The sequence below is a fragment of the Budorcas taxicolor genome, chromosome 3, assembly GCF_023091745.1.
Source record: "Budorcas taxicolor isolate Tak-1 chromosome 3, Takin1.1, whole genome shotgun sequence".
Lineage (NCBI taxonomy): Eukaryota > Metazoa > Chordata > Mammalia > Artiodactyla > Bovidae > Budorcas > Budorcas taxicolor.
In genome coordinates this window covers 19628407-19656213 of record NC_068912.1, presented here as the reverse complement: position 1 = coordinate 19656213, position 27807 = coordinate 19628407, and the positions used below count along the sequence as shown (strand labels likewise).

Here is a 27807-nt window from a genome sequence, read left to right as displayed (position 1 = left end):
TGTATAGAGGGAATTGGCAGGGAGGCAGCCTCATAGACGCTGGGCAGGTGGAGGTTTCTGGGTTTCTATTTCTGATCTCTCAGCTTAAGCTCTTTCCTTCATCTTCCAGGACCCCTCCTATCCATGGAGCAGGCGTCCACCATGGCCGAGCCCCGGGGCCCTGTTGACCATGGAGTCCAGATTCGCTTCATCACAGAGCCAGTGGGTGAGGCAGAGATAGGCACCCTACGTCGTGGTGGGCGACGGCCAGCTAAGGATGCAAGAGCCAGTACTTACGGGGTTGCTGTGCGCGTGCAGGGCATCGCTGGGCAGCCCTTTGTAGTGCTTAACAGTGGAGAGAAAGGCAGTGACTCCTTTGGGGTCCAGATCAAGGGGGCCAACAACCGAGGGGCGCCAGGAGCTCTGAGCTCTGACTCAGAACTTGCTGAGAGCCCCTACTCTCAGGCCAGGGAGTTGCCTGGCCCCTCGCAGGGCAGCACCTCAGATGAGGAGCCCGGGGCCCACTGGAATGGAAGGCTACTCCGCTCCCAGTCCCAGGCCTCCCTGGCAGGCCCTTCGCTGATGGATCTGGACAATAGGAGCACCAGCCTGCTGGAGCTGGCCCCACAGGGGACTTCCCCGGGCAACACCATTGACACTGCCCCCCTGTCTTCGGTGGACTCACTCATCAACAAGTTTGACAGTCACCATGGGGGCCAGACCCGGGGCCGGACTGGCCGCCGCACGCGGATGCTGCCCCCTGAACAGCGTAAGCGGAGCCAGAGCCTGGACAACCGGCTGCCACGGGCCACCCTCCAGGAACGGGAGCGCCAGTCCCCCGATCACTGGATCCCTGGTGCAAAGCATGACCAGCGCACGGGCAGCTCGAAACCGTCAGCCCAGAGCTCTCTAGGCGGCTTTAGCCGTGCCCGTCAGACCCAGGACTGGGTCCTTCAGAGTTTTGAGGAGCCACGGGGGAGGCTACAGGACCCTGCAGTGTTACAGGTCAGACCCCACCCTTCTGTGGCTTCCAACCCCTGGCCCCTTCTCATCAGTCCTGACCCACCAGCCCTGGGCCCCCAAGTGGACTCATGGTCTATAGCAGAGTCTACATTTTGTCTTCCACTTTATCCATCTGCTTAACAGATGATATTCACGTGTACAAGATACTTCCATGGGCAGAATTCTAAAGGAAGTGGAAGTAACTGTGAAATCACCGTTCACAAGCCTGGAGAGCTAACTCGTTCTTGCCAGACCACTGTGTGCGCCTCAGTCACTAGCATTTGCTAGGGCTGCCACAGACGTGAAGCAGGCTTAGAGGCTATGAGTGGCTCTCTGCTGCTCTGGCCAAAACTCCCACCTTTGTCTCCCACTCAGGAATGTGAGTGAGTAGGGGAGTGACGTTACTCTGAGACAAAGTTAAATCTATTCTAAAAGTGAATCATTTACACATTCTAGTACATTAACTGCCATTACGACCAATAGCCTGTGACACAGCTCACAACTGGTTGAGAGCTGCCTGTCGAGCAAAATCTGGTTTGCAGCAATAGTGAGAGGTGGATCCTTCCTGGCCTGTTGCTCTGGCCTCAGAAGTATTGCCTCTGTACCCCCTTTTCAGGCTCGTTCTTCATGCTTGAAGGGTCTCATCTCCCAACTGCCACTTCTCTTCCACCTGACCCCCATACACGCTTCTGGCTTAATCTTCTCAAGCTCCCAATTTCTTTGGGTTTACTTCTTGTGTAGTTCAAGTCAACTCCAGACCTTCTCCGAGACCAGCAGGAGGCCGCCCCACCAGGCAGTATGGATCACGTGGAGGCCACCATCTATGGCATCCTGAGAGAGGGGTGAGTGGGGACCCCTCCCAACAGCAGAGTCACTTTCTTGTTCTAGCTTTGTTCCCCATCTTCCCTGCTCATAACCCTCCCTTCCCTCCTCTCTTCCATCCCTTGCCTCCCCTTACCTTTGCATCTGTCCTTTCATCCTCCAGAAGCTCAGAAAGTGAAACCTCTGTGAGGAGAAAGGTCAGTTTGGTGCTGGAGCAGATGCAGCCTCTGGTGGTGAGTGGCCTTCTCATGGTGGAGTGAGGGGGCAGGCTTAGGGCCTTGTGCGCCTCAGGATCTGGATGTGGACTCACTTCTTTCCCCCACTGTGTCTCTGGCAGATGGCTTCTCCTGGTTCTGCTAAGGCAGCGCAGGCTGAACTCACCCAAAAAGTGGAGGAGCTACAGAAAAAGCTGGATGAAGAGGTGAAGGTGAGGAGAGGATCAGAGGTGCAGGAGGGGTAAAGGACCACATGGGAGAAGAAACTTGGCCTGGATGGGGCCTTCCAAGCAGTGGGAAGAGCGCTTGTGTGTCCTGTGAGATGAGACAGGAGTGTGTGCTAGTCCCAGGAAGGACTCTGGGGGTTCTCCGGAGCTTGGAGAGGAAGAACACATTTAGCAGGGGTCCAGCTACTTTTCTTTCTGTTCCTCTGGACGGTCCTGTCCTAGCTCCGCCCCTTGTGCTGTGCTTAGTCGCTCAGTCGTGTCCGACTCTCTGCAACCCCATGGACTGTAGCCCACCAGGCTCCTCTGTCCATGGGATTGTCCAGACAAGAATACTGGAGTGGGTTGCCATGCCCTCCTCCAGGGGATCTTCCCAACCCAAGGATTGAACCCAGGTCTCCCGCAATGCAGGCAGATTCTTTACCATCTGAGCCACCAGGGAAACCCAGCTCTACCACTTACTGACTGTATAAATCTTGAGCAAATTATTTACCTCAGTTCTTTTCATCATTATCATAATGATAGCAGTAATAATAGCTGTCATTTATTGAGTTGAATTATTGTAGTAGGTACTATCAGAGAAGGCAATGGCACCCCACTCCAGTACTCTTGCCTGGAAAATCCCATGGATGGAGGAGCCTGGTAGGCTGCAGTCCATGGGGTCGATAAGAGTCGGACTTGACTGAGCGACTTCACTTTCACTTTTCACTTTCATGCATTGGAGAAGGAAATGGCAACCCACTCCAGTATTCTTGCCTGGAGAATCCCAGGGACGGGGAAGCCTGGTGGGCTGCCGTCTATGGGGTCGCACAGAGTTGGACACGACTGAAGCGACTTAGCAGCAGCAGCAGCAGCAGTAGGTACTATCCCGAGTAATATGTAATGATTATAGTGACCCTGTAAAGTAGGTATCCTGGACCCTTGTATGATAAGAAAGTTGAAGATCAGAAAGATGAGGTGAATTGCCCAAGGTGGTAAATTGTAGAGGAATTTTAAAATTCAGGTCAGTCTTATGCTCAAGCCTTTGTACTCCTCTTTTTTTTTTTTTTTTGTTTTAATACTGCTTCTGCCTTGGCACAGTGGTAAAGAATCCGCCTGCCAACACAGGCGGTGCAGGAGGTGGGGGGTTCGATCCCTTCCCAAGGGTTCTTCCCTTCCCAAGGGTTGAGAAGATCCCTTGGAATAGGAAATGGCCACCCACTCCAGTATTCGTGTCTGGAAAATTCCACGGACAGAGGAGCCTGGTAGTCTACAGTCCATGGGTCACAAAGAGTCAGACCCAACTGAGCACACACACACAGTTATTACTGTGTAACAAATTACCTCAAAACAAACATCACCCAGTATCTGAGTGTCCAAGATTTGGGAGCCACTTAACTGGGTAGCTGTGGCTCAGGGCCTGTAATGAGCTTCCAGTCAAGATACTGGCTGGGGGTCTAGTCATTAGGATGCTTGACCGGAGTTGGAGGATTTACTTCTAGCATGGCTTACTCAGTGGTGGTTAGCTGGAGGCCTCAGTTCCTTGCTACGTGGACCTCTTCATAGGGCTGCTTGAGTGTCTTCACAGTACGGTAACTACCTTCCCTCAGAGTGAGCGATTCAAGAGAGAAGGTAAAAAGGATGCTACAGTGCCTTTTTATGACCTAGTCTTAGAAGTGATACATCCCTTCCTCCTTTTTCTGTTTGTTAGAAGAGATAGACTCCCCTATACTATACTAAGTCCAGCCTCTGCTCAAGGGGAGAGGTTTCACCTTTTGAAAGGAATGGCAAAGAATCTGTGGACATATTTTAAACCATTACAAGTACCAAGGTTTCATATGAGGCTTAAATGCAGATAATATACATAAGGTTCCTAGTTCAGAGCCTGTCACGTAGTGAATATCAATAGGTGTTAGACGTTTCCATTATTCCTGGTCCTTCTGAGAGGCTTGACCTACCCTTCACCTGTTTTATTCTCCTTTCCTTTTCCAGAAACGGCAGAAGCTAGAGCCGTCCCAGGTGGGGCTGGAACGGCAGCTGGAGGAGAAGGCAGAAGAGTGCAGCCGATTGCAGGAGCTGCTGGAGAGGAGGAAGGGGGAGGCCCAGCAGAGCACCAAGGAGTGAGTGCAGCTGCTGGCGCACACAGGGCCATGTGGGGACCTCAGCCAGATTCAGAGACTCCCCCAGCACTGGGGGAGACAGGCAAATCTCCAGAAGCTGAAAGGGGCAGACAGAGATGGTTAAAGATGGGGCCTTTCTCTTTACCTTTTCTATCAGATATGCTAATAGTGCATGAGTTAGGCTGCCTGGGTTTGCCTCTGTGCATCAAGTTCTTAATCTGTAAAATGGGGTTAATAATAATACCTGCCTCACTGGATTGTTGTGAGGATTCAATCATTCATGTAGCAGAAGTTTTGCGATGAGTATTATATAGTAGGTACTGATCTAGATTCCTGTGGTTCATCTGCTAAGTCGCTTTAGTAGTGTCCGACTCTGCAACGCCATAGACGGCAGCCCACTAGGCTCCTCCGTCCCTGGGATTCTCCAGGCAAGAACACTGGAGTGGGGTGCCATTTCCTTCTCCAATGCATGAAAGTGAAAAGTGAAAGTGAAGTCGCTCAAGTCGTGCCCGACTCTTAGCGACCCCACAAACTGCAGCCCACCAGGCTCCTCCGTCCATGGGGTTTTCCAGGCAAGAGTACTGGAGTGGGCTGCCATTGCCTTCTCCATGTGGTTCATCAGTGAACCATAAAGATGAAGCAAAGTTTCTAGTGAGGAAAAACAGACAGTAAACAATAAGCATATTATGTAAGTAAATGTGTAACATGTGGGAAGGCGGTAAGTAGAGTAGGTTAAAGAACCTTAGGAGGGCTGGGTTGTAGGGGAGCAGGTTACAGTATTAAGTCAAACAGGGGAGACATCGTTAAGATTTGAACAAATGCTTGAAGGAAGTTTAAAGGAATTAGTATAAGTATAGTGTTTAGAAAATGGACTGACACTTAATGCTCAATAATGTCTGTGATTGATTATTAGGCTCCAGAACATGAAGCTTCTCCTGGACCAGGGTGAAAGGGTACGGCATGGGCTGGAGACCCAGGTGATAGAGCTGCAGGACAAGCTGAAACAGGCCCAGGGTCCTGAAGCTGCTAAGGAGGTGCTAATGAAGGTAGGGAGGAGGGTGTGTGTATTAATTGCTTCAGTCATGCGCAACTCTGCGGCCCCATGGACTGTAGCCCCCACTAGGCTCCTCCGTCCATGGAATTCTCCAGTCAAGAATACTGGAGTGGGTTGCCATTCCCTTCTTCAGGGGAATCTTCCCAACCCAGGGATCAAACCCAGGTCTCCTGCTTTGCAGATTCTTTATCGTCTGACACCAGGGAAAGCCCAGGGAGTAGGGTGGGGTACCCTCATCTCTGCTCCCTTTCAGCAAGAGCACCCTCAAGTCTGTTCATCTCTAGTTTCCCCAAAGTATGGGGAGGAGGTAGCTGACTGCCTCTTTAGGGTGCTTTCAGGCAGGCTCAGTGGTGGGGTGATCCCAGAGACAGAATGGTGGGTTTCCTTTAGCCTAACTAGGCATTGTAGAGGGCAGAGAGCACCTGTTCATGTGCCTAGCAGATCGGAGGTGCTCAATACATATTTTTTGACTGACTGGATTAATGAATGGACGAATGAACAGACAGGTGGATTCTAATGTGGTCACCTCTGTACTTCCACCTTCACTTTCCCAGGACCTGGTAGAGACCCGGGAGCTTCTGGAAGAGGTCTTGGAGGGCAAACAGCGGGTGGAGGAGCAGCTGAGGCTGCGGGAGCGGGAGCTGACGGCCCTGAAGGGGGCCCTGAAGGAGGAGGTGGCTTCCCGGGACCAGGAGGTGGAGCACGTGAGGCAGCAGTGCCAGCGGGACACCGAGCAGCTTCGCCGGAGCGTGCAGGACGCAACCCAGGCATGTGGCGAGAGCAGGGCTGGGGAAAGAGGGCATCCCCGGGAAGGGGGCTGCCTTGAGGCCTTGGTATCTGGGGATTTTTTTTTCCTGGTCATCACCAGAACTCCTGCTAAAAGACACGTGTGAGATGTAATGAAAACCTTCATCAGGAAACCTGTAAGGGTGGAGAGAAGGAGTGCGGGCCAGAAGTCCCATGAGGGTGTGTGATCGAAGTCCCATGGGGAAATAATGGAGGAGACTCCCTCTAGATGACAGAGGCACACTGTGTCTTGGGACGAGAGCCTTGTACTAGCACTGCGCCAGGCCCCCTGGGTGTCAGGGTGTGCAGCTGGCACAGTGCCTCTGGATCTGAGCCTTACCATCTGCACTCTCACACTTTACTCTAGAGTTAGTTCTTGCCTCTGAACCTCCTGGCCCCCGACTCTCCTCTTCCTTAGGACCACGCAGCGTTAGAAGCCGAGAAGCAGAAGATGTCAGCCCTGGTGCGGGGGCTGCAGAAGGAGCTGGAAGAGACCTCAGAGGAGACAGGGCATTGGCAGAACATGTTTCAGAAGAACAAGGAGGAGCTTAGAGCCACCAAGCAGCAGTAAGGATAGTCCCCCGCAGGAAGCTTGTCCAGGATTCGTCCATCCCTGCTCTTCCCGGTCAGCGCTGTGCTTTCCCCTCTCCCGTTTCTCACACTGCCCTTCTCCATATCCACCTTCCTCCCTCCTGAGGGTGAGGGCCCAGTGTATTAACCTCCAGGGAGGCGGTGCTCATTGTTCTGCTCGCCTCTCCCCAGCAGGTGGCCTCACTCTGTTCCCCTTCCCTTTTATCTCACCTTGCTGGGCTCAGACTCCTGCAGCTGCGTATGGAGAAGGAGGAGCTGGAAGAGGAACTTGGGGAGAAGATAGAGGCCTTGCAGAGGGAACTAGGGCAGGCCCGAACTGGTGCTGGAGAGACTCGCCAGGTGGAGGAGCTCAAGAAGGTACTTGGAGGCTGGGGGGCAGCAGGGCAGGTCGGGGTGATGGGCGCATGCCTCACCCATCCACGAGGGCCTTCATGCTGCCTCCCACGGCTTTGTTTTCAGACTTCCTCCTGCCTGCTCAGCCTTATCTTCGCAGCACACACTCCGGCAGCACTGGTCTCCTCATTCACTGTAGACATTTCTAATGGAAAGAACTCTCCGTGGCCAGCTTGGGTTATAGCCAGAGGCTGCTGGCTGCCTTCCAAGAGACCTCATGGGTAGCAACACTGAGGTGAATTTGTGAAACTCCAGGCTCATTTTTGCAAGCTTGGAAACCTCATTTGGTCAGCATAGCAAGGGTTACTTCATCTTTTAGAGGGGACTCGTTAACTACACTTATGAAACCAACATTTACAGTTATAACACTGGCTTATTAACTTACAGTGAGCAGTGTTGTCACATGGATTGGAACACTGGCAATACATGGCCAGCTGACCTACATGGGAAGCCAAATTGTAATTTGAAGGCTACTGCAGAATCTAGACCCAGGGAACTAAGTGTTTTTATCATGCGTGGATATTTTATAAACAATCTCATAAAACTGAAATGAACACAGAAATAATTTCTTCATATTCCTGGGATTAGTTTATGAAGGACAAGAAAGCAGTGCTGTATTTCAAATGATTTGAAAGTTAGAAAATATTTTCGTTAATTATAATTATGGAGAATTGGCATTTACAGCCTCTTGAGAATCCTTCCTGGTCTACATTTCTTTGATGGTCTATGCTTGGTATGTAGTAGGTAATCAGTTAACAAGTATTAATTAATCAATGCTTATTGATCGTGCATTTACTATGAGGCTACCTAACTAATCAGTAAGCATTGTATTTTTAAACGAGTAAAGAAATATACCTCTGAGTGATGATTTCCCAGATAAGTAAAAGCTTGAGCTTATAAAAAAAATTTTGGTGGAGAAAAAGATAATAAATGTTAACCAAGTATACTTTGGTGGTTGTCAAATCAGAAGTACTCCTAGTTTTTACTGTATTGTTATTAAGTTAACAAATAAAGATAGTCTGAAGTCTGTTCATTATATTAGCTGACATAGTGAACTTGGACATTCCTCTGGAGAATCTCAATTGATTATGCTAGGTAAAGCTAAAAAGTAATAACTACTGTTTCATTTATCTCATATATTAAGTACATTTTATTAAATATTTAATCAGCCTATAACATATACATTAGGAAAATAGACTAACCCAGTCCACTGTAAACCACACACTAGTCGTTTTCTTTTTGTTTGTAGTTAGTATGTTAGAGTCTTATGTAGAAGACTCACTATATATGTATATAAATAACCTTTCAGCCTAATTGTGATACTTTCTGAATTTCAGAAGTAGCTACTAGATAATTAGAACCAGAAATCATATTTTAATATTTTAAAAAAGAAATCAGATCAGCAAATCACACTAATATTTATTGTGTCACATAATTTGGTTTTCAGCATTTGAAAAAAAAACAGCTATTTTTATTTTATTCATACACTCATCTGTTCCACATAGATTTTTTAAAGTAGAGATTTAGTTCATGTACCATAAAAGTCACCCTTTTAAAGAATACAGTCTAGTGGGGTTTTGTACACTCATACAGTTTTACAACCATCAGTTCAGTTCAGTTCAGTTCAGTCGCTCAATCGTGTCCAACTCTTTGCGACCCCATGAATCGCAGCAGGATATTCTAATTACCCAAAAAAGAACCCTGTATCCATTGGCAGTCACTCTCCTCATTCCCAGGAGCCACTAATCTACTTTCTCTCTCTATGGATTTGCCTGTTCTGGACATTTCATATAATTGGACTCCTATAATATCTAGCCTTTTGTGTCTGGCTTCTTTCATCTAGTATGTTTCTCAAGGTTTATCTGTGTTGTACCAAGTAACAGTATTTCATTACTTTTTGTGGCTGAATAATATTCCACTGTATGGATATACCGTATTTGTTTATCTTCATCAGTTTTTAAATATTTTTTAATTTATGGCTGTGCTGGATCTTCATTGCTTTCCTTGGTGTTTCTCTAGTTGTGGCAGGTGGGGGCTGCTCTTTGTTGTGGTGCGGTGGCTTCTCTCTTTGTGGAGCATAGGCTCTAGGCAAGTGGGCTTCAGTAGTTGCAGCACACGCGCTTAGCACTTGTGATGCATGGGCTTAATTACTCTGGCACGTGGAATCTTCCTGGACCAGGAATCGAACCTGTGTCCCCTGCATTGGCAGGTGGATTCTCAGCCACTGTGCCACCAGGCAAGTCTTATCTGTTCATCAGCTGATGGACACTTGGGTCATTTCTATATTTAGCTATAATGAATAATGCCACTATGAACTTTTACTTACAGTTTTTGTGAACATATGTTTATATAGTTCTCTTGGGTATATACCTAGGAGTGGAATTGCTGGGTCGTATGGTCACTTTATGGTTAACTCTATGAAAGTGGAAGTCGTTCATTCGTGTCTGACTCTTTGTGACTCCCTGGACTATACAGTCCATGGAATTCTCCAGGCCAGAATACTGGAGTGGGTAGCCATTCCCTTCTCCAGGGAATCTGCCCAACCCAGGGATCAAACCCAGGTCTTCTACATTGCAGGCAGATTCTTTACCTGCTGAGCCACAAGGGAAGCCCAAGAATTGCCAAATTATTTTCCAAAGTGGCCATACCATTTCACATTCTCTCCAGCAATGTATGAGAGTTTCAGTTTCTCCACTCTCTGGTATCCCAAGCGGGTTCTCTCTGCCCTGTCACCATTTCCCTTCCTCCTAGGAGCTGCGCCGGACACAGGAGGAACTTAAGGAGCTGCAGGAAGAGCAGCAGAGCCAGGAGGTGGCAGGGCGACACCGGGAGCGGGAGTTGGAGAAGCAGCTGAGGGTCGAGGCTGAACGAAGCCGGGGGCTGGAAGAGCAGAACCTCCAGCTACAAAAGACCCTCCAGCAACTGAGACAAGACTGTGAAGAGGCTTCCAAGGCAAGGGGAGTGGGCATAGGGCTTAGGAGGTGGAGGCTGAGGGGTCTGGAGGGCTGAGGAGCCAGAGGGCATGGAAAATTACCTATCATGGGTATGTATAGACCAAATACCATGGTCCTAGGTGTGTGCTTAAATGTAGCCAGGATGTGGCTGGGGAGGCCGGGCTGTACCTTGTGACACCCACTGCTTCTCTGTAGGGTGGGGTTCTCAGGGAAGCCTCTGGCTGGCGGTACCACCCCTCTTTCAGTCGCTCTCTGTGTGGTGGTTTTCCTGGGAGTCGTCGATGACTTTGAGCCCCGGGGTCTGAGCCACCTCTCTGAACCGGCCTCAGGCTAAGATGGCAGCAGAGACAGAAGCGGCAGTGCTGGGGCAGCGTCGAACAGCAGTGGAGACGACGCTTCGGGAGACCCAGGAAGAAAATGACGAATTCCGCCGGCGCATCCTGGGTCTGGAGCAGCAACTGAAGGAGGCACGAGGCTTGGCGGAGGGTGGGGAAGTGGCGGAGGCTCGGCTTCGGGACAAGGTGCAGCGGCTAGAGGTTAGTGCTTTCGCTAACATGTTTGGCTTCCTCCCTGTCCTCTGTCCTCTCATCCCTGGCTACATACTGGTGGCTTAGATGGTAAAGAAACTGCCTGCAATGCAGGAGACCTGAGTTCAGTCCCTGGGTCAGGAAGATCGCCTGGAGAAGGAAATGGCACCCACTCCAGTATTCTTGCCTGGAAAATTCCATGGATAGAGGTACAGTCCATGGGTCATGACGAGTCAGACACGACTGAGAGACTAATACTTTGACTCTCATAGCTGAGATGGTAAAGAATCTGCCTGTAATGCAGGAGACCTGGGTTTGATCCCGGGGCCGGAAAGATCCTCTGGAGAAGGGAATGGTAGCTCACTCCAGTATTCTTGCCAGGAGAATCCCATGGACAGAGGAGCCTGGTGGGCTACAGTCCATGGGGTCACAAAGAGTCAGACATGACTGAGCGACTAACATGAACATGGGAATACTCAGCCATCGCTTTTATTTTGCCTGTAATGTGTTTCTGTTTGCCTCCCTAACCCTCTGTTGACCTTGGGTTTGTTTCCGGAGTGTGCTTTGGTGTGAATATCTTAGCCTTTGCACTAGTGTTTTTGTCCACCTCCCACTCTACATGGCCTCTGATCTTGGTTGGTTCCTTTGAGCCTGTTTCATTGTCTACCTTTTTCAGAAATATCTCTTCCTCCTCCCTCCCTTCTGCTCACCTCCAAATGGCTTGAGCCTGAGCTTTGCATCCTCTTGGTCCAACATCCCTCACCTTCCCCTCTCCCAGGCAGAGAAACAGCGGCTAGAGGAGGCCTTGAATGCAGCTCAGGAAGAGGAGGGGAGCTTGGCAGCAGCCAAGCGGGCACTGGAGGCACGTCTAGAGGAGGCCCAGCGGGGGCTGACCCGCCTAGGGCAGGAGCAGCAGGCGCTGAACCGGGCGCTGGAGGAGGAGGGCAAGCAGCGGGAGGTGCTCAGGCGCAGCAAGGCCGAGCTGGAGGAGCAGAAACGCTTGCTGGACAGGACTGTGGACCGGCTGAACAAGGAGGTGGGGCACCGGCTGGCCCAGCCTCAGGAAGAGGCTCAGCTCATACAGAAGCTTGCCTGGAGCAGTGGACAGGGGAGGGAATGGGGTCACAGCGTGTGGTGTTTGCTTTCCTCAAGTTCATTGTTGGGGAAGCCAAGGCCAAAGAGGCAGAGTGGCATCCTTCCTGTGTCCCCTGAGTGTTCTCACTCTCCCCTGCCATCCCATTCCTTTATGGTCTAATCCTCAGAGACCGTCTGTGTCCTGGAGTTCCTTTAGAAGTTTATAAGACCTAAACATAGGAATCTTCATTGGTAGAGTTTTATATTTAGAGGAAGGGAAAAAAAGGCCTATGGTCCCTCCTTAGACATCTGTAAGACCTAAAAACAGGAATTTTCATTGGTAGAATTTATATTCAGGGGAGGGAAGGAGAAAGGAAGAAAAGGAAATAAATTGCTATTTTTTCCGGTAAGGTCATGCACCTAGTCTCTTATTTATAAAACTGGAGCAAACACCTATTTCATCAGTTCTAAAATGTATATTGTATCATCTCTGGAATTGATTTGTCTTATAATTGATGGTATGTTATAGTTCAGTTGGCAACTTTTTCTTTCAGTGGTATACCTTATAATAATCATTGGTATCATGGGTTTGCTAAAATATGGTCATTTCAGGCTTACTTTGTATCAGGCACTGCTGTAAGTATGTATATAATTAATTAACAATAACCTTGTGAGGTACTATTATTATCCCATTTTACAGATAGGGAACTGAGATTGAGAGAGGATAAGTAACTTGCCTGTGGTCGCACAGCTAAGTGGTAGAGCAGGATTTGAACCCAGGAGATCTATATATTACTCCCAGACATTCTAGGGACCTAGGTCCAGGAGAGAGCAAGAGAGGGCTGCTTGGGCAGGAAAGAGGCTCTGGGAGAACCTTGGGAGTCTGGGCCCAGAGAAGGGACAGAGGCATCTGTTAAAGAGTTGCAGGGTTGAAAAAGCTCTTCTGTCTGTGTCTCAGCTGGAACAAATTGGGGATGACTCAAAGCAAGCCCTGCAGCAGCTCCAGGCCCAGCTGGAGGATTACAAGGAAAAGGCTCGGCGGGAGGTGGCAGATGCCCAGCGCCAGGCCAAGGAGTGGGCCAGTGAAGCTGAGAAGACCTCTGGGGGGCTAAGCCGGCTTCAGGATGAGGTAGGAGCCTAAATGGCAGGATACTGGGAATCCTCTCAGCGTTCTTATATTGAAGGTCATTCATTGCCTCTTAATTAAGTGTGTCTGACTCTTTGAGACCCCATGGACTACACAGTCCATGGAATTCTCCAGGCTAGAATACTGGAGTGGGTAGCCGTTCCCTTCTCCAGGGGATCTTCCTGACCCAGGGATTGAACCAGGGTCTCCTGCATTGCAGGCATACTCTCTACTTTCCGAGCCACCAGGGAAGTGAAGTGAAAGTTGCTCAGTTGTGTCCAGCTCTTTGCGACCCCACAGACTACACAGTCCATGGAATTCTCCAAGCTAGAATACTGGAGTGGGTAGCCGTTCCCTTCTCCAGGGTATCTTCCCAATCCAGGGACTGAACCCAGATCTCCCACATTGTAAGTCGATTCTTTATCAGCTGAGCCATGAGGGAAGCCTGCCTCTTAATTAAAGCTGTTGCCAAAGGATCCTAGGATCTGGGTTTAGGTCTAATCACTTAGGTGGGGGAGGGTGGACGGAGTTGTCCACCCTAGATGCAGACAGAGGATGCATTCCCCAGTGGCTCAGCAGTAAAGAATCCGCCTACAATGCAGGAGACATAGGAGATGCAGGTTCGATCCCTAGATTGGGAAGATCCCCTGGAGGAGGAAATGGCCACTGACTTCAGTGTTCTTGCCTGGAGAAGTGCATAGATTGAGGAGCCTGGCAGGCTGTAGTCCATAGGGTCGTGAAGAATCAGACATGACTGAATCAACTGAGCATGGATGCACTTAGGTAGGGCTGTACACTGTAGTGATGCACTTACATCACTCCTGTACAGACAACACATCCTCTACTGACGCGTTTTCAAACCCTGCTGCACATTGTGGGCACCTGGGGAGATTTTTAAAAATCTCAATACCCAGGATGCATCCTGTCCACTTAAATCATAAACCCTGAGGCTTGGTTTCAGGATCAGTTGTCTGAAAACTCAGGTGATTTAAAGTGTTGAAGAATTTTCCCCCGCAGGGTAGACTGCTCCCACCCCACCTCCACCTCACTTTATCTGAGCTGCTGCATTTTTCTCTTCTGACCAGACTCAGAGGCTGCGACAGGCCCTGCAGGCATCCCAGGCTGATCGGGACACAGCCCGGCTGGACAAAGAGCTACTGGCCCAGAGATTGCAGGGGCTGGAACAAGAGGCAGAGAACAAAAAACGCTCTCAGGATGACAAGAGTCGGCAACTCAAGAGCCTTGAGGTGAGGGGTTGACGTGTGGAGGCAGGGTGGGGGATGATGGGGGGAGGTCTGGATCCTGGTGCAGGTGGGACTCCTGTGGGAAAAAAAGCCAGAACATTCCCAGCCTCTTTCTGTATTCAGTTCAGTTCAGTTCAGTCGTTCAGTCGTGTCTGACTCTTTGAGACCCCATGAATCGCAGCACGCCAGGCCTCCTTGTCCATCACCAACTCCCGGAGTTCACTCAGACTCACGTCCATCGAGTCCGTGATGCCATCCAGCCATCTCATCCTCTGTCGTCCCCTTCTCTTCCTGCCCCCAATCCCTCCCAGCATCAGAGTCTTTTCCAGTGAGTCAACTCTTCACATCAGGTGGCCAAAGTACTGGAGTTTCAGCTTCAGCATCATTCCTTCCAAAGAAATCCCAGGGGTGATCTCCTTCAGAATGGACTGGTTGGATCTCCTTGCAGTCCAAGTGAATCTCAAGAGTCTTCTCCAACACCAGAGTTTAAAAGCATCAGTTCTTTGGCCCTCAGCTTTCTTTATAGTCCAACTCTCACATCCATACATGACCACTGGAAAAACCATAGCCTTGACTAGACAGACCTTAGTCGGCAAAGTAATGTCTCTGCTTTTGAATATGCTATCTAGGTTGGTCATAACTTTCCTTCCAAGCAGTAAGCGTCTTTTAATTTCATGGCTGCAGTCACCATCTGCAGTGATTTTGGAGCCCCCAAAAATAAAGTCTGACACTGTTTCCACTGTTTCCCCATCTATTTCCCATGAAGTGATGGGACCGGATGCCATGATCTTCGTTTTCTGAATGTTGAGCTTTAAGCCAACTTTTTCACTCTCCTCTCACTTTCGTCAAGAGGCTTTTGAGTTCCTCTTCACTTTCTGCCATAAGGATGGTGTCATCTGACATCTGAGGTTATTGATACTTCTCCCGGCAATCTTGATTCCAGCTTGTGCTTCTTCCAGCCCAGCGTTTCTCATGATATACTCTGCATAGAAGTTAAATACGCAGGGTGACAATATACAGCCTTGACGTACTCCTTTTCCTATTTGGAACCCGTTTGTTGTTCCATGTCCAGTTCTAACTGTCGCTTCCTAACCTGCATATAGGTTTCTCAAGAGGCAGGTCAGGTGGTCTGGTATTCCCATCTCTTTCAGAATTTTCCACAGTTTATTGTGATGCACATAGTCCAAGGCTTTGGCATAGTCAATAAAGCAGAAATAGATGTTTTTCTGGAACTCTCTTACTTTTTCGATGATCCAGCAGACTTTGGCAATTTGATCTCTGGTTCCTCTGCCTTTTCTAAAACCAGCTTGAACATCTGCAAGTTCACGGTTCACGTATTGCCTAAGCCTGACTTGGAGAATTTTGAGCATTACTTTACTAGCGTGTAAGATGAGTGCAATTATGTGGTAGTTTGAGCATTCTTTGGCATTGCCATTCTTTGGGATTGGAATGAAAACTCACCTTTTCCAGGCCTGTGGCCACTGCTGAGTTTTCCAAATTTGCTGGCATATTGAGTGCAGCACTTTCACAACATCATCTTTCAGGATTTGAAATAGCTCAACTGGAATTCCATCACCTCCACTAGCTTTGTTCGTAGTGATGTTTTTCTAATTGACTTCACATTCCAGGATGTCTGGCTCTAGGTGAGTGATCACACCATCGTGATTATCTGGGTTGTGAAGATCATTTTTGTATAGTTCTTCTGTGTATTCTTGCCACCTCTTCTTAATATCTTCTGCTTCTGTTAGGTCCATACCATTTCTGTCCTTTATTGAGCCCATCTTTGCATGAAATGTTCCCTTGGTATCTCTAATTTTCTTGAAGAGATCTCTAGTCTTTCCCATTCTATTGTTTTCCTCTATTTCTTTGCATTGATCGCTGAGGAAGGCTTTTTTATCTCCTTGCTATTCTTTGGAACTCTGCATTCAGATGCTTATATCTTTCCTTTTCTCCTTTGCTCTTTGCTTCTCTTCTTTTCACAGCTAGAAAACTGGCAGCCCACAGCTGATGGGTTTTATTTGACTGCAGTGCTTTAAGCAACTCTGAATTAATTGCCACTGTTTAGAAGTTTATAGATGTCAAGTAAAATTTTGGATTTCTGGCCTCTTGTTTACGTTTGAAAAATATAACAACGAGGGGCTTTGAGTCCCCAGTTGTCTGCATGGTAATAGTTGGCTGGAGCTGAGCAGCAGCTTCTACCCTCTAGAGTCAACAGTGGTCTTCAGTTTGCTGTATTTGGCAATAACAACAACAGTAATAATAGCAGCAGCAGCAAACGCTTAATATATTGTGCTATGTGCCAAGTACTTAAGAATCATTTAATCCTGAGCAACGCAGGAGGCCCGGGTTTGATCCCTGGGCCCCGAAGATCCAATGGAGACGTGAATGGCAACCCACTCCAGCATTCTTGCCTGGAGAATCCCATGGACAGAGGAACCTGGTGGGCTACGGTCCATGGGGTCACAGAGTCAGATATGACTGAGCAGCTAACACTCATTCACTCGCTCAGTCCTGAGAATAGCCCTTTGGAATGGGTAGTTTTGTTTTATCCATTTTCCAGATGTTGAAAACAGACACAAACAGGCTAAGCCACTTGTCCTTGGCTCCTTTGCTAGGAAGTGGTGAAGTGAAATGAAGTGAAAGTTGCTCACTCATGTCCAACTCTTTGCAACCCATGGAGTATACAGTTTATGGAATTCTCCAGGCCAGAATACTGGAGTGGGTAGTCTTTCCCTTCTCCAAGGGATCTTCCCAACCAAGGGATTGAACCAGGTTCTCCTGCATTGCAGGCGGATTCTTTACCCGCTTAACTACCAGGGAAGGAAGTGGTAGATCTGATTTTTAAACCCTGGCAGTCTGGCTCTGGTGCCCATGCTCTTAGTCTGTATGTGGTACTGCCTGGCTTGAGTTTAGAAGCTTGGGTTTCTATTTTCCCATTAGGGAAGTAGGGCTGCCCCAGTGAGAAACAGATTCTGGGGTTTGTCCTCCTGCCAAGGGGTCAGGATCAAAGTGGGCCCGCTCCTTCCTCTTGATGACTCACTTGGGCAGCAGAGGGCGCTAGCTGCATGGTGGCTCTGGGCAGGGGGCGGGACCAACGGGTTGTGGGATGGGGAGAGACAAGACTCTCTCGAGGCTGGGGTCTGAGAGAGTCCAGGTGAGAGTGGCATTGTGGTGTCCAGCATTTGGGGCAGAATTAACCCAAACTGTTGTCCCTCTGCCACAGGAAAAAGTCTCACGGCTGGAGGCAGAGTTAGATGAGGAGAAGACCACAGTGGAGCTGCTGACTGACCGGATGAATCGTGGCCGAGATCAGGTAACCCCTTCCTGACCCCTCATCTATGTTTATGCCTCTCAGCCCTTCCAAAAACAACCCTACCTTCTCATCTTTCATGTCTGGAGAGATCTAGCTGCAGAATTGGTGCGTGACTAGTTCTACTGCAGAGTCTCATCTGCTTTCGGGAGGGGCTGGCAGGTTTCCTCAAGTGGAAGGAAGCCAGGAATTTGAATGGAGGAAGGAATCCTGGTGGCCTGGGCTACTGACCTGAGTCTGGACCATTTCCATTCAGAAGGGATTCTGGTTCCTGGTGAGACTGAGGAGGCCATGTTTCAATCCTTATGGCTCCTCCCAGTTGAGTAGGCTGTGATTTCTTAGTTGCCTGGGAATTTGGGGGATTCAGAGAGCACCCTCCATTTACTCTGCCCAGCTTGGTTTCAGCTTGCTGGTTCATCACCAGTCCTCCCCAAGCCCAGTTCCTCTGGCCTATTCCTGCTAGGTGGACCAGCTGAGGACAGAGCTCATGCAGGAGAGGTCAGCCCGGCAGGACCTGGAGTGTGACAAAATCTCCTTGGAGAGACAGGTGAGGGGGTAGGGTGGGCAGTCTCAGGGAGAGACCTTGGGAGGTGGGTAGAATGACCGTGGAAGCAATTGGAAGTAGAGTGCAAACCAAGGAGGCTTCCTGTCCCCTCTCAGAACAAGGACTTGAAGAGCCGGTTGGCCAGCTCAGAAGGCTTCCAGAAGCCCAGCGCCAGCCTCTCGCAGCTTGAGTCCCAGAATCGGGAGTTGCAGGAACGGCTGCAGGCAGAAGAGAGGTGACATGAGCCATCCTTTCTCTCTTCCTCTGGGCTTTTCTCCTCTGGGGCCCCCCCACCTTCTGCCTCAGTCATGGCAATCTGGCTTGATCTTTTGGGAGCCCTCTTCTCTTGATAGGGAGAAGAGAGAATTATGGAAATTCTGAAATGTGAATGGCCTCTGTCTACCCAGTTCTTTGGATCTGCCCTGGATCCTTCCCAGCCTAATGGTGGGGCTTGTGGCTAAGCCCTTGGAGTCCTTGGAGGCAGTATGGGGCCAAGTAGCAGCTTCTTTAGAAATGACAACAGCCTAGACATCCCCCTACCCCGCCCTTTTAGGGAGAAGACAGTTCTGCAGTCTACCAACCGAAAACTGGAACGGAGAGTTAAAGAGCTAACCATCCAGATTGATGATGAAAGGCAGCATGTGAATGACCAGAAAGACCAGGTAAGGATGGCAGCCAGGGCCAGACAACCATAGGGCAAGTATATACTATGCATTTTCTTGAAGTCTAGGGGAGGGCCTACCTCATATGTGTTCTATCTTAGACTTTTTTTCTATAAGGACAGAGAAACTAGAGCAAAAGGACTGGATTAGTGCATACTAAGTGTATATACTGAGTACTTACGATACACTGGGTACCTTTTCTAAGTGATGTATTAACTCATTTAATCCCCAAGACAAACCTATGAGGTTAGGGAACTTGCCTATGGTCACAACATTTTTCTAGGGGCAGCTACATATACCTTGTCAAGATTGCTACAGGGGAGGGTCTCAGGCCACAGTAGCAGCAGCTGCTTTTCTAATGGGGGGACTTGGTATCCTGCCTAGCTAAGCCTGAGGGTGAAGGCTTTGAAGCGGCAGGTGGATGAAGCCGAAGAGGAAATTGAGCGACTGGACAGCCTGAGGAAGAAAGCCCAGCGTGAGCTGGAGGAACAGCATGAGGTCAATGAACAGCTTCAGGCCCGGATCAAAGCCCTGGAGAAGGACTCTTGGTATGGGTTGCTCTTCTGCCCCCTGCTCCGTTGGGAATGAGCACTCCTGAGCTGGGTGGGGAAAAGGGGACTTCACAGGTACTCATTCCTGGATGAAAACCAGGGTGGTTGTCTTTTAGTACCTCAGTATCCATCCTGTACCCCATCTCCCCTACTTCTTAGGGGAATCTTACGGGTAGTTTTAGGCTTTAGGAGAACTGAGTTTCCTTAGCATGAGAAGGGAGGCTGTTTAAATCTTTCTGTCATCTTCCCTGACTGGTATTCCTCTCTTTGACTCAGGCGCAAAGCTTCCCGCTCAGCTGCTGAGTCAACCCTCCAGCATGAAGGACTGAGTTCAGATGAGGAATTTGACAGTGTCTATGATCCTTCCTCCATCGCCTCACTGCTTACAGAGAGCAACCTGCAGACCAGCTCTTGTTAGCTTGTGGTTCACAAGGGCCCATAAACCACACCTGAGGTCTGGCCAGTTCTGCTCTGCTCTGTCCAGCTTCAGATTCCTCATCTCTGGCAGGGATCCAGTTATTAAAGACCTAAGATGGGAAGGGGTTTGAGTGATGGTGATAAAAAAATGCATCTGCGCTAAACCAGTAGAGGGACATTCCCCTTCCTCTGGGGGGAGTGGGCTGTTTAGGCCAACTGAGCCCCCTCCTTAAGTGCCGATAACCCCCTCCTCTGCTCCCTCATAAAAGCAGGCTGGTCAGGGGGATTGAGTGGGCTAGGAAGGGATAGAAATTGCCATGTATATAAAGCTTGCTTTCTTTAGCCCTTAACCCTAGGCTCAGGGAAATACCCTATGTGATTCTGCCCCCTTGACTCCTGCAATTCATTTCCTTCCTATTCTGGAGTGGGGTTAGGGGAGCATTATGGGTAATGGACATGCTGGCGTGACTCTGCCCACTTCTCACATGCTCTTCTTTGCACAGTCATGGGGCCCATGCGGTAGTCCCCACCTGTCTCCATTACTATATTTTTTGTCTTCCTAGGCTAGGATCCAAGGGACCCTTTCTCCTTCCCTTCCCATCTTTACCATTTCTACGTTCCTCCTTCTCAGTGCCTTAGCCAGGGTGAGGAGATACGGATGCTCTTCTTGCCCTTTATACCTGCACAGTCATACCTCTCCAAAGATCACCGTTTCCCCAGCTGGGGCCCTCTGGCTTCCCTGCTGCCCCAGTGGCTGGTTGAGAGATCTGCCGGCTTCTCTGCCTATGAGCCCCTGTGAGAGGGGCTTTGGTAGGGCTGTAATAAAGTGGTGGAGCCTGCTTCTGCTCAGGGTTTCTATCCTTCCTCCTCTCCCTCTGGACTCTGATGTGTTTATTAGATGGTTGGACCTGGGAACCCTGACAACTGTCTACAAAACTTTGAAAAGCAAATGTTTCGGTCTCTATGGCCGTACTTGTGGTTTCTCTTATCAGAGGTGCCCAAGCCCAGTAGGGAACTGAGGGACCCTCATTAATCTCAGGAGCCTGGACCTGATACAGAGGGGCTAGAAGCTGACTCTTGGTAGAAATGGGAAGAGGCAATGGAGGATTTGTTCCTGTTTTGGGATTTGGGGAGAGCCAAGTTCTGGTGGGGAGGAGGTGAGGAAGATGATTCACCTCTCTTATTTTCTAAGCAGGCTCTGTAAGGAGCCTAGAGGAGGGAGAAGCCTGTTCTCATCAATGACTTGTAATTTCATGATTTAGAAAAATTCCTCTATTCTGCAAATCATATATTCTCTCCCAATCCAATCGAGCATTGAATTTTTATTTTAAATTAAATAAAAATTATATATCTATACTGAAATCCTTGACTTGTCTTCTCATTCATTTTCCTGATTTATTTGGAGGTCTAAATTATATGAAGAAACCATCTTACTCTGCAACTTAGAGGCTGAAACTGGAGTTTTCTTACCTCACTTTTAAAGGTCTTTTACAACAGATCAGATGGGATCTAGGGAGACTAGAAGTTTATAGCAGCTCCATTCTTGGGAATAGCAAGACCAGTAAATGCCTTCTTTGAGAATTAAAGAAGACAGGTTAGAACTGAGTTTTATTCCTATGGAGCATAAGGATACCCTAAATATTTGCCTTCCAGGTGCAAAGATACCATCCATTCCTACATTGCATGTGACCCAGTTCCTACCTGGGAAGTTTCTGTCATCCCTGCCCTTGTGTTCCCTTGAAGATGGGGTGAGGTGTTCACCAAAGTCTATTGCCAGATTCAGAAGTTCTGCCCACTCAAGAATGGGTCAGACCTCCTCCTGTCTGATGTCCATGAAGATCATAGCCCCACTGAGAAGGCACCTGCCAAGAGCGGTTGGGCTGGAAGAAGCTCCAAGGTCCTGCTTGACCAACCTCTCTTATGGGCCCTTAAGATGCTAACCTGGGCTTAGGGAGCAAATGCCACTGGAGAAATTGAGATTTATCCCTTCCCAAGAGTACAAATTCCTTTTAAGGCAATGTGTCCCACCTCTCCCTTCTATATAAGGGCCCCTTCGATATAATAGCTTCTGCCAAACAAGCCCCACCCATAGCCAAGCTGGCATTGACTTTGGCCTGGGCTTCCTGCCAGGGAAGGGCACTTGCCAGACTGGCTTAGGCCAGTCTGAGTGAGCTGGTCCTGGAAGTCTGTAAGGTTTGCTCAGCTCCACAAACCCTACAGGCTGGCCTATATGTAGGAACAGGAGAATGTATGAAGATTTTTCAAATCCTCATCCGCTAGGGGCTGGCAGGGTGATTCTATCTTACAAACACTGGTCTTAGAATTGAAAGGTGAAGGCAAGACTAACGTTTGAGGTACAGCCATACACACATATGTGCTTAGTCGCTCAGTCGTGTCCTACTCTTTGCGACACTCTGGACTGTAACCCGTCAGGCTTCTCTGTCCATGGGATTTTTCAGGCAAGAATACTGCAGTGGGTTGCCGTGTCTTCATATAGGCATAAAATGCTATACAAAACTTCAGTTAAGCAAATAAGTTGCTCCCAACCCATAAGCCCCACCTCTATGTACATCAGGGCGAACTCAGATGGGCGTGTCCTGATACATCTAGACCACACCTATTGCACCCTTTCGCCCACTCGTTGACCAATGGAGCCTTAGGGGCGTGTCCTTTCTTGCCCCCGCCCCTGACGCGAGTATACAGGGTGGGGCGGTTCGGCGCGCGCTCGCTTAGTAGGAGCCGGACTGCAGGGCAGAGGGTTGGGCTTTGTGCTGCGACCCCCGCAGGAGAAGATGAACGGGACGCGTAACTGGTGTACAATGGTGGATGTGCACCCGGAGGGGCAGACCGCGGTAAGTAAAAGTGTTCGCGCCGCCTACCTAGCTTGGTATTCTCGTTTTCGAATTCTTCCTTTCCAGTGCCCCGCGAGGAGTTCGCTGACATCACCTGATGCCGCGCTCGGTGTGGTCAGCTCCTCGCGGCGCTTCTCTTTCTTCTACCACTTCGCGGCGGGCAGTGGGGTCAGCAGGATAAAGACTCTTCTGAGGCTCGAGGACACGGGGCTTCCCTGCCCTTTGGGAGGACACTGCGGCTCCTGCCCGGGACTCGGCGCTGGTCGCCGGTGCGCGCTGCTGAGGGGTCCTATGGGCTGTTAGGTTGTGTCGTAGTAGAATGAGCTCCCGGTGCTCTTTTGGACTTTAGTTCCTATCGAGGGGGATTAGGCTTTTCTGTGGGTTCTGGTGACTTCAGGGGCTCTTCAAAGAACTTCGTAGTGCTTTGGGCGAGCAGTAGCAAGACAAAGGATACAAAGTGAAATTCTAGGGCTTGGACTGGAGGGTGGGGGTGGTAGAACTCCAAGTACGCCGAGATTGGCCAAGGACTCTTAGCTTTCGCTAGGAGGCTGTCTGCTTGGGGTCGCCTCTCTGCTATGATTTCTGCTCTTTCCCATGCCGCTTTTCGTGCTCCCCTCCTCCCATCGGTCAGCCGATAGCTTCCTGGGACTTTTGGTTGGTTTTGCTTCCGTCTCCAAGCACGGAGCAAGCGGATGGAAAGGATGCCAGAACCTGGGCTGAGAAGGGGAGGGAAGTGACCTGCACGAGCTTCTAGATGGAGTGAGAGTAGGGGAGCGAGGAGCCCTTCCCATCTGCTCCAGTGCTAAGCGATCTGCCCAGCTCCCCTCACTCCCTTGGTCTCCCCAGCACAGCAGACCGTATGATTTTTCCTCATACCCTCAGAGGAGGGTAGCTTGTGGCTCTGCTGGGAAACCTAACCCAGAATGAACGTGTACTATTTCATCAGTTTTCGAGCTATTCTGGAGGAGAATGAAACGGGAGCCAAGGTGACAGGGAGTTTGTATCCCTCCCTTTCCCCCACTGCACTCTGATTCCATTCTGTCTTCCTGTCTCAGCATGCTCTTGAGATAGAGCTAATCCATCTGCACCTGGATTATGGCTTTTCAGAGTATATTTGTAGAATAGTTGGTCATTTCAAGTTTAGGGTATAAATCATCACTTAATTCACCTCACAGTCCCTTCTCCGTTTCTGTCCAGGCTGTGTCTATCAGATTACAATTCAAGTATTGCTACTGCCCAACCCCAATACCCCCATCCCTGTCTTCTGTTATTTGCCACTCCCCCAGTTCTGGGACACAGCAGAGATGGGGAAAAAAATCCATCCTCTATTGTGTTAGACCCAAGTCCTTTTCCACATGCTGGCTCACTGTTTTGGAATGGCTGAGGCAAGGAACAGGATATGAGGGAAATAAAGGAGAGGGATGACTGGACTTTTTGCTTGTTGTAGAAAAGAGATTCAGAGAAGTCTTAAATCTAAGGCATTGGCAGTGTTGAGAATGAATTGACACTCTCTTCTCTCCCTTGATGTTTTGCTGCTTGTCTGGTGGGGCAGAAAGAATGGATTGGAAAATAGCAAGAAATTCAGACATTCTCCAGCTGTAGATTAGTTTGAAGCTAATCAGAGGCCTCTAGAACAAGAGAGAGACAGAAATTCTCTTTTATTCCTTCTTACCAGGCTGAACTTGAAAGTTATTTGACTTCAAAGGTGGGAATGAAATCACTATTGCCCATATCTGGTGTTGGAGACATTCCTGAGCTCTTACGGAAGAGGAGATGGTAAACAATCAATCAGTCAGGAGACAGGCTTTGTCCTGGATTCCTTTCCTCTGAGCCATCTCGAAGACAGAATTTATGGCTCTGGACAGTCCCCAGAAACCTCTCATATATTCACACTGTTGAATGAGTGCTCAGTGCATGTGCAAAGTGAGTGAGTGAATAAATGAATGAAGAAGTTGTTTCTTTTGGTGTTAGCAGTGCAGACAATTTAATTGACTGGTGTGTCCTGCTGAGCGTCAGGACCCTGGGACTGTGTTGGTGTTTCTCCAACAACCAGGCCATGTGCCTCAGTGCACCACACATGGTCACTGGAAATATGGCTGCTGCGTTCTCTGGGTTGTTTTTATTGTTGGAGGCAGTTGCAGCAGGTACAGGGAGCCAGTGCTTTCCAGCTGCTGATCATAATCACATAGTCACTAAAAATCAACTTAATGGGTCAGAACCAGCCTTAAAAAAGAAATAGATGTGCTCAGAGCAGGAGGCCTGAAGAAATGGCCCCTCTATTTGAAACACATCTAACAGGGATCTGGGTTCATTGTAACAAGAGGCACAAAACTTGTGGCCTTCCTGTGAATAAATACCCTACACATGTCCGTCTGCATCTCCACTGGGCAGGGACAGTGGACAGGGCTTAATATTGGAAGAAAAGTTGCAGTATTTAGTGGAAGAGCTTGCCACCTACAGCCTGTCTAGCCCGTGCATGGGTGAGCCATGAATGGTTTTATAGTCATAAAAGCTTTGAACCTCTCTTTTCGGAAAAAAGAAAGAAATTCCATCTGTATGCTATTCTGGAAATGGTAAAATCATAGAAACAATAAAAAGATCAATGGATGCCAGGAATTTGTGGGGAGAGTACAGATGAATACACAGAGTACAGAAGTTTTTTAGGGCAGTGAAAGTACTTTGATAGTATGATGATGGATATATGTCATTATACATTTGTCCAAACCCATGGAAGGTCACTTGACTTAGAGTCACTTGAATCTTAAGATGATCTGTGGATCCTGGGTGGTTATGATGTATCAGTATATGTTCATCTTTGGTTGTAAAGTACCATTCTGGTGAATGATACTGATAATGGCTATGCATATGTGTGGGGAGGGGTATATGGGAAATTTCTTTATCTTCCTGTCAATTTTGTTACAAACCTAAAACTGCTCTAAAAAGCAACAAACTTCTTATTTCTTAAAATAAGAAATAAGAGTTAACCGGCTCAGAGTGTTAGGGTAGACATTTTTGGTGAAACTTTTGTTTCAGTTATATCTTTGTTTACATATTATATATGTGTATGTGTATTTATCTGATTGTGATGTAAAATGTGTTTTTTAAGGCTAAAAAGCTTTGCAAGCCACTGTACTAAATTGTACTGGCAAATAAAAGCACAGATTAACCTCATACTCATTTTTAAAAAAGACATTTCCATTAAGTTCCCTTATTATAAACAACAGAGAGTGGCTTCAACTAACTTAAGCAAAAGAGGAATTTATTAGAAGGAAATGGGCAGCTCACAGAATTTAAGTTTAAGAAGTCCAAACCAAGGGAGTCCTGGGGCCTGGGTAAATGGAAGGAGAGAATGGAGGGTTTCTAGTTCTGGGCACACTGTTTCCAGCTGTATTAGGTCTTTTTGCCATTCTGTTCAAGATTCCAGGGAGAAAGTGTCATTGGCCCCTTTCCTGCTTGGCCAGGGCTTGGGGTTCCTTGATTAACAGGCCCACCAGATAACCCAGGAAAGGAGGGAGATTCTCTGAAACAAAACCCAAGTGCTGTTATCAGTGGAGGAGGATGGAAATTGGTAACAAGGGCAGCAATAGACTTAATTTAAATGATCTCTGATCGTCTTTCTTTTCCTTTTTTAATCATTTTTAATCAAAGGAATATATGTGTATGATTTTAAAAAGATCTAGTAATATCAAAGGCCTTTAAAAGAAAATAGTAAGCAATTCCCTACCTATGGCCAGCTGAGCAGTGAAAAATCTGCCTGCTGAGGCAGGAGATGCAGATTCTATCCCTGGGTAGAGAAGATCCCCTGGAGAAGGAAATGGCAACCCACTCCAGTATTCTTGCCTGGGAAATCTCATGGACAGAGGAGCCTGGCAGGCTACAGTCCATGGGGTCGTAAAGAGTCAGACACGACTTATACTTAGCGACTAAAACAACAGCCACCCAAAACCACCCAAAGTGGAAGTTTCCACTCTTAACTCTTAGTTCTGTCTACTCTTTATGGCCATGTTTCCAAATAGTTTGCTTATGATTTATCAGTTTTAGACATTGTTGACTTCCTGTTGTAGGAATTATAGGAAGGTTTATACTGGCACCCCTTACATGCTTCCTTTTCCTTCTCCCTTCTTCCCAACGAAATTATGTCACAGTTTTTGAGTAAATTGTGGTTCTATTCATAGCATTGCAGGTAAGAGCCTGGTTCTGGGAGTCTGACCCACTGGGCTATAGTCAGAGCCTCAGTGTTTGCTTTGCCCCAGATCACTTTGATAAACTACTGTATCTCTTTAGTCTCAGTTTCCTCATTTGTAAAATGGGGGTAATAATTACATCGTTTTCATAAGGTTGTTGTGAAGAATGCATATGAAATATTAAGTACAATGCCTGGCGCGTGTAAGTGCTCAGACGTTAGTCATTATTTTCTCTTTGTTACTTACGGCGAGACTGTTTTAACTCCCCCTGGTCAAGGGATGGAGAAAGAACACTCTGGTCTGGTCAAGTTTTGCTCCTTCTCATTATGTTGGTGTCTGCTCTTACCTGTTCCTTTCCCCTTTCCTCTGCCAGTGGAGGGTCTTGAGGGTCAAAAGGGACGTCTAGATAGACCCAGGGTGAAGACCTGAGTAAGCTCGGCTAGTCTCAACTCAGCTGGGACTGTCTTAGAGTGATAGTCAGGGTTCATGTTTTAGCATCCTGTTCTGGGCTCTTTTCCTCCTCCTCCTTTTTCCGAAATCATAGCCAAGGCAGCTGGTGTCCCATGATGCTCTGGACTCTGATAAGGTCCCTTTAAGCATCTTATCAGTGTTACCCTTCCTTAGAATATCTTCTCCCCACCTCCACCCCAGGACTTCCCTGGTGGCTCAGATGGTAGAGAATCTGCCCGCAATGGGAGAGACCCAAGTAGTTCAGTCCCTGGGTTGGGAAGATCCCCTGGAGAAGGGAATGGCTACCCACTCCACAGTTCTTGCCTAGAGAATTCCATGGACAGAGGCTACAGTCTGTGGGGTTGCAGACAGTTGGCCAGGATCGAGCAACTAACACTCCCCTCCACCAGCACCCAGTCCTCTACGTGTTTTATATTGGTCAGTCTAGCTAGAGAGGTTTTCTCCATATCTAAGTGGATTTGAAATTTTACATCAGCTGCAGTCTGAACCTTTGTCTTTACCCTGAAATAGGTGTCATTCCTTTAGGACCTCAGAAGCTGCATTAATTTAATGCCAAGTCTTTCCTAACTTAGACTTTTTTTTTTTTTTACTAAAGTTATGATTTACTGAAGGCTCACTATAGGCCTCATTTTCATTTTCTTTTTATAATAGCTTTATTAGTTCCCAAGCTTACCAAATGGCTCAGAGGTTAAGTGTCTGCCCGCAATGTGGGAGATCTGGGTTTGA

General features: G+C 48.3%; 2 protein-coding genes and 1 non-coding gene across 5 annotated transcripts in view; all 3 read left to right on the top strand.

Annotated features, from left to right (window-relative positions):
• Window positions 1-123: 123 nt before the first annotated feature.
• On the top strand, window positions 124-19575 carry CGN (cingulin). The gene is made up of 20 exons (XM_052637476.1): window positions 124-984; window positions 1723-1823; window positions 1967-2036; window positions 2141-2230; window positions 4214-4341; window positions 5255-5387; window positions 5950-6162; window positions 6600-6748; window positions 6997-7129; window positions 9917-10117; window positions 10449-10655; window positions 11425-11682; window positions 12679-12849; window positions 13932-14093; window positions 17314-17403; window positions 17864-17947; window positions 18061-18179; window positions 18498-18606; window positions 18991-19154; window positions 19434-19575. Exons 1-20 carry the CDS (start codon window positions 124-126, stop codon window positions 19573-19575), a joined length of 3585 nt encoding a protein of 1194 aa, XP_052493436.1.
• A 2742-nt stretch (window positions 19576-22317) lies between these two features.
• TUFT1 (tuftelin 1) overlaps window positions 22318-27807 on the top strand; it is a 48710-nt gene continuing 43220 nt past the window's right edge. For 2 of the 3 annotated variants that reach the window (XM_052637260.1, XM_052637258.1), the window contains exon 1: window positions 22318-22426. In XM_052637260.1, coding sequence (XP_052493220.1) covers window positions 22367-22426 — 60 coding nt within the window. In that variant the 5' untranslated portion in view covers window positions 22318-22366. The remainder of the gene's footprint in view (window positions 22427-27807) is intronic. The other variant, XM_052637259.1, reaches the window with a different exon arrangement.
• Window positions 24663-24792, top strand: LOC128045890 (small nucleolar RNA SNORA11). Its single transcript, XR_008199219.1, has one exon. It is a non-coding gene; the product is annotated as a small nucleolar RNA SNORA11 (small nucleolar RNA).

Excerpts from the sequence above, each read along its gene's own strand:
- CGN (XM_052637476.1), top strand. The coding sequence starts at position 124 with ATGGAGCAGGCGTCCACCATGGCCGAGCCCCGGGGCCCTGTTGACCAT. Across the intron at positions 6,749-6,996 it reads CTTAGAGCCACCAAGCAGCA|ACTCCTGCAGCTGCGTATGG; the intron begins GTAAGGATAGTC and ends TGCTGGGCTCAG. Across the intron at positions 18,180-18,497 it reads CGGCTGCAGGCAGAAGAGAG|GGAGAAGACAGTTCTGCAGT; the intron begins GTGACATGAGCC and ends CCGCCCTTTTAG.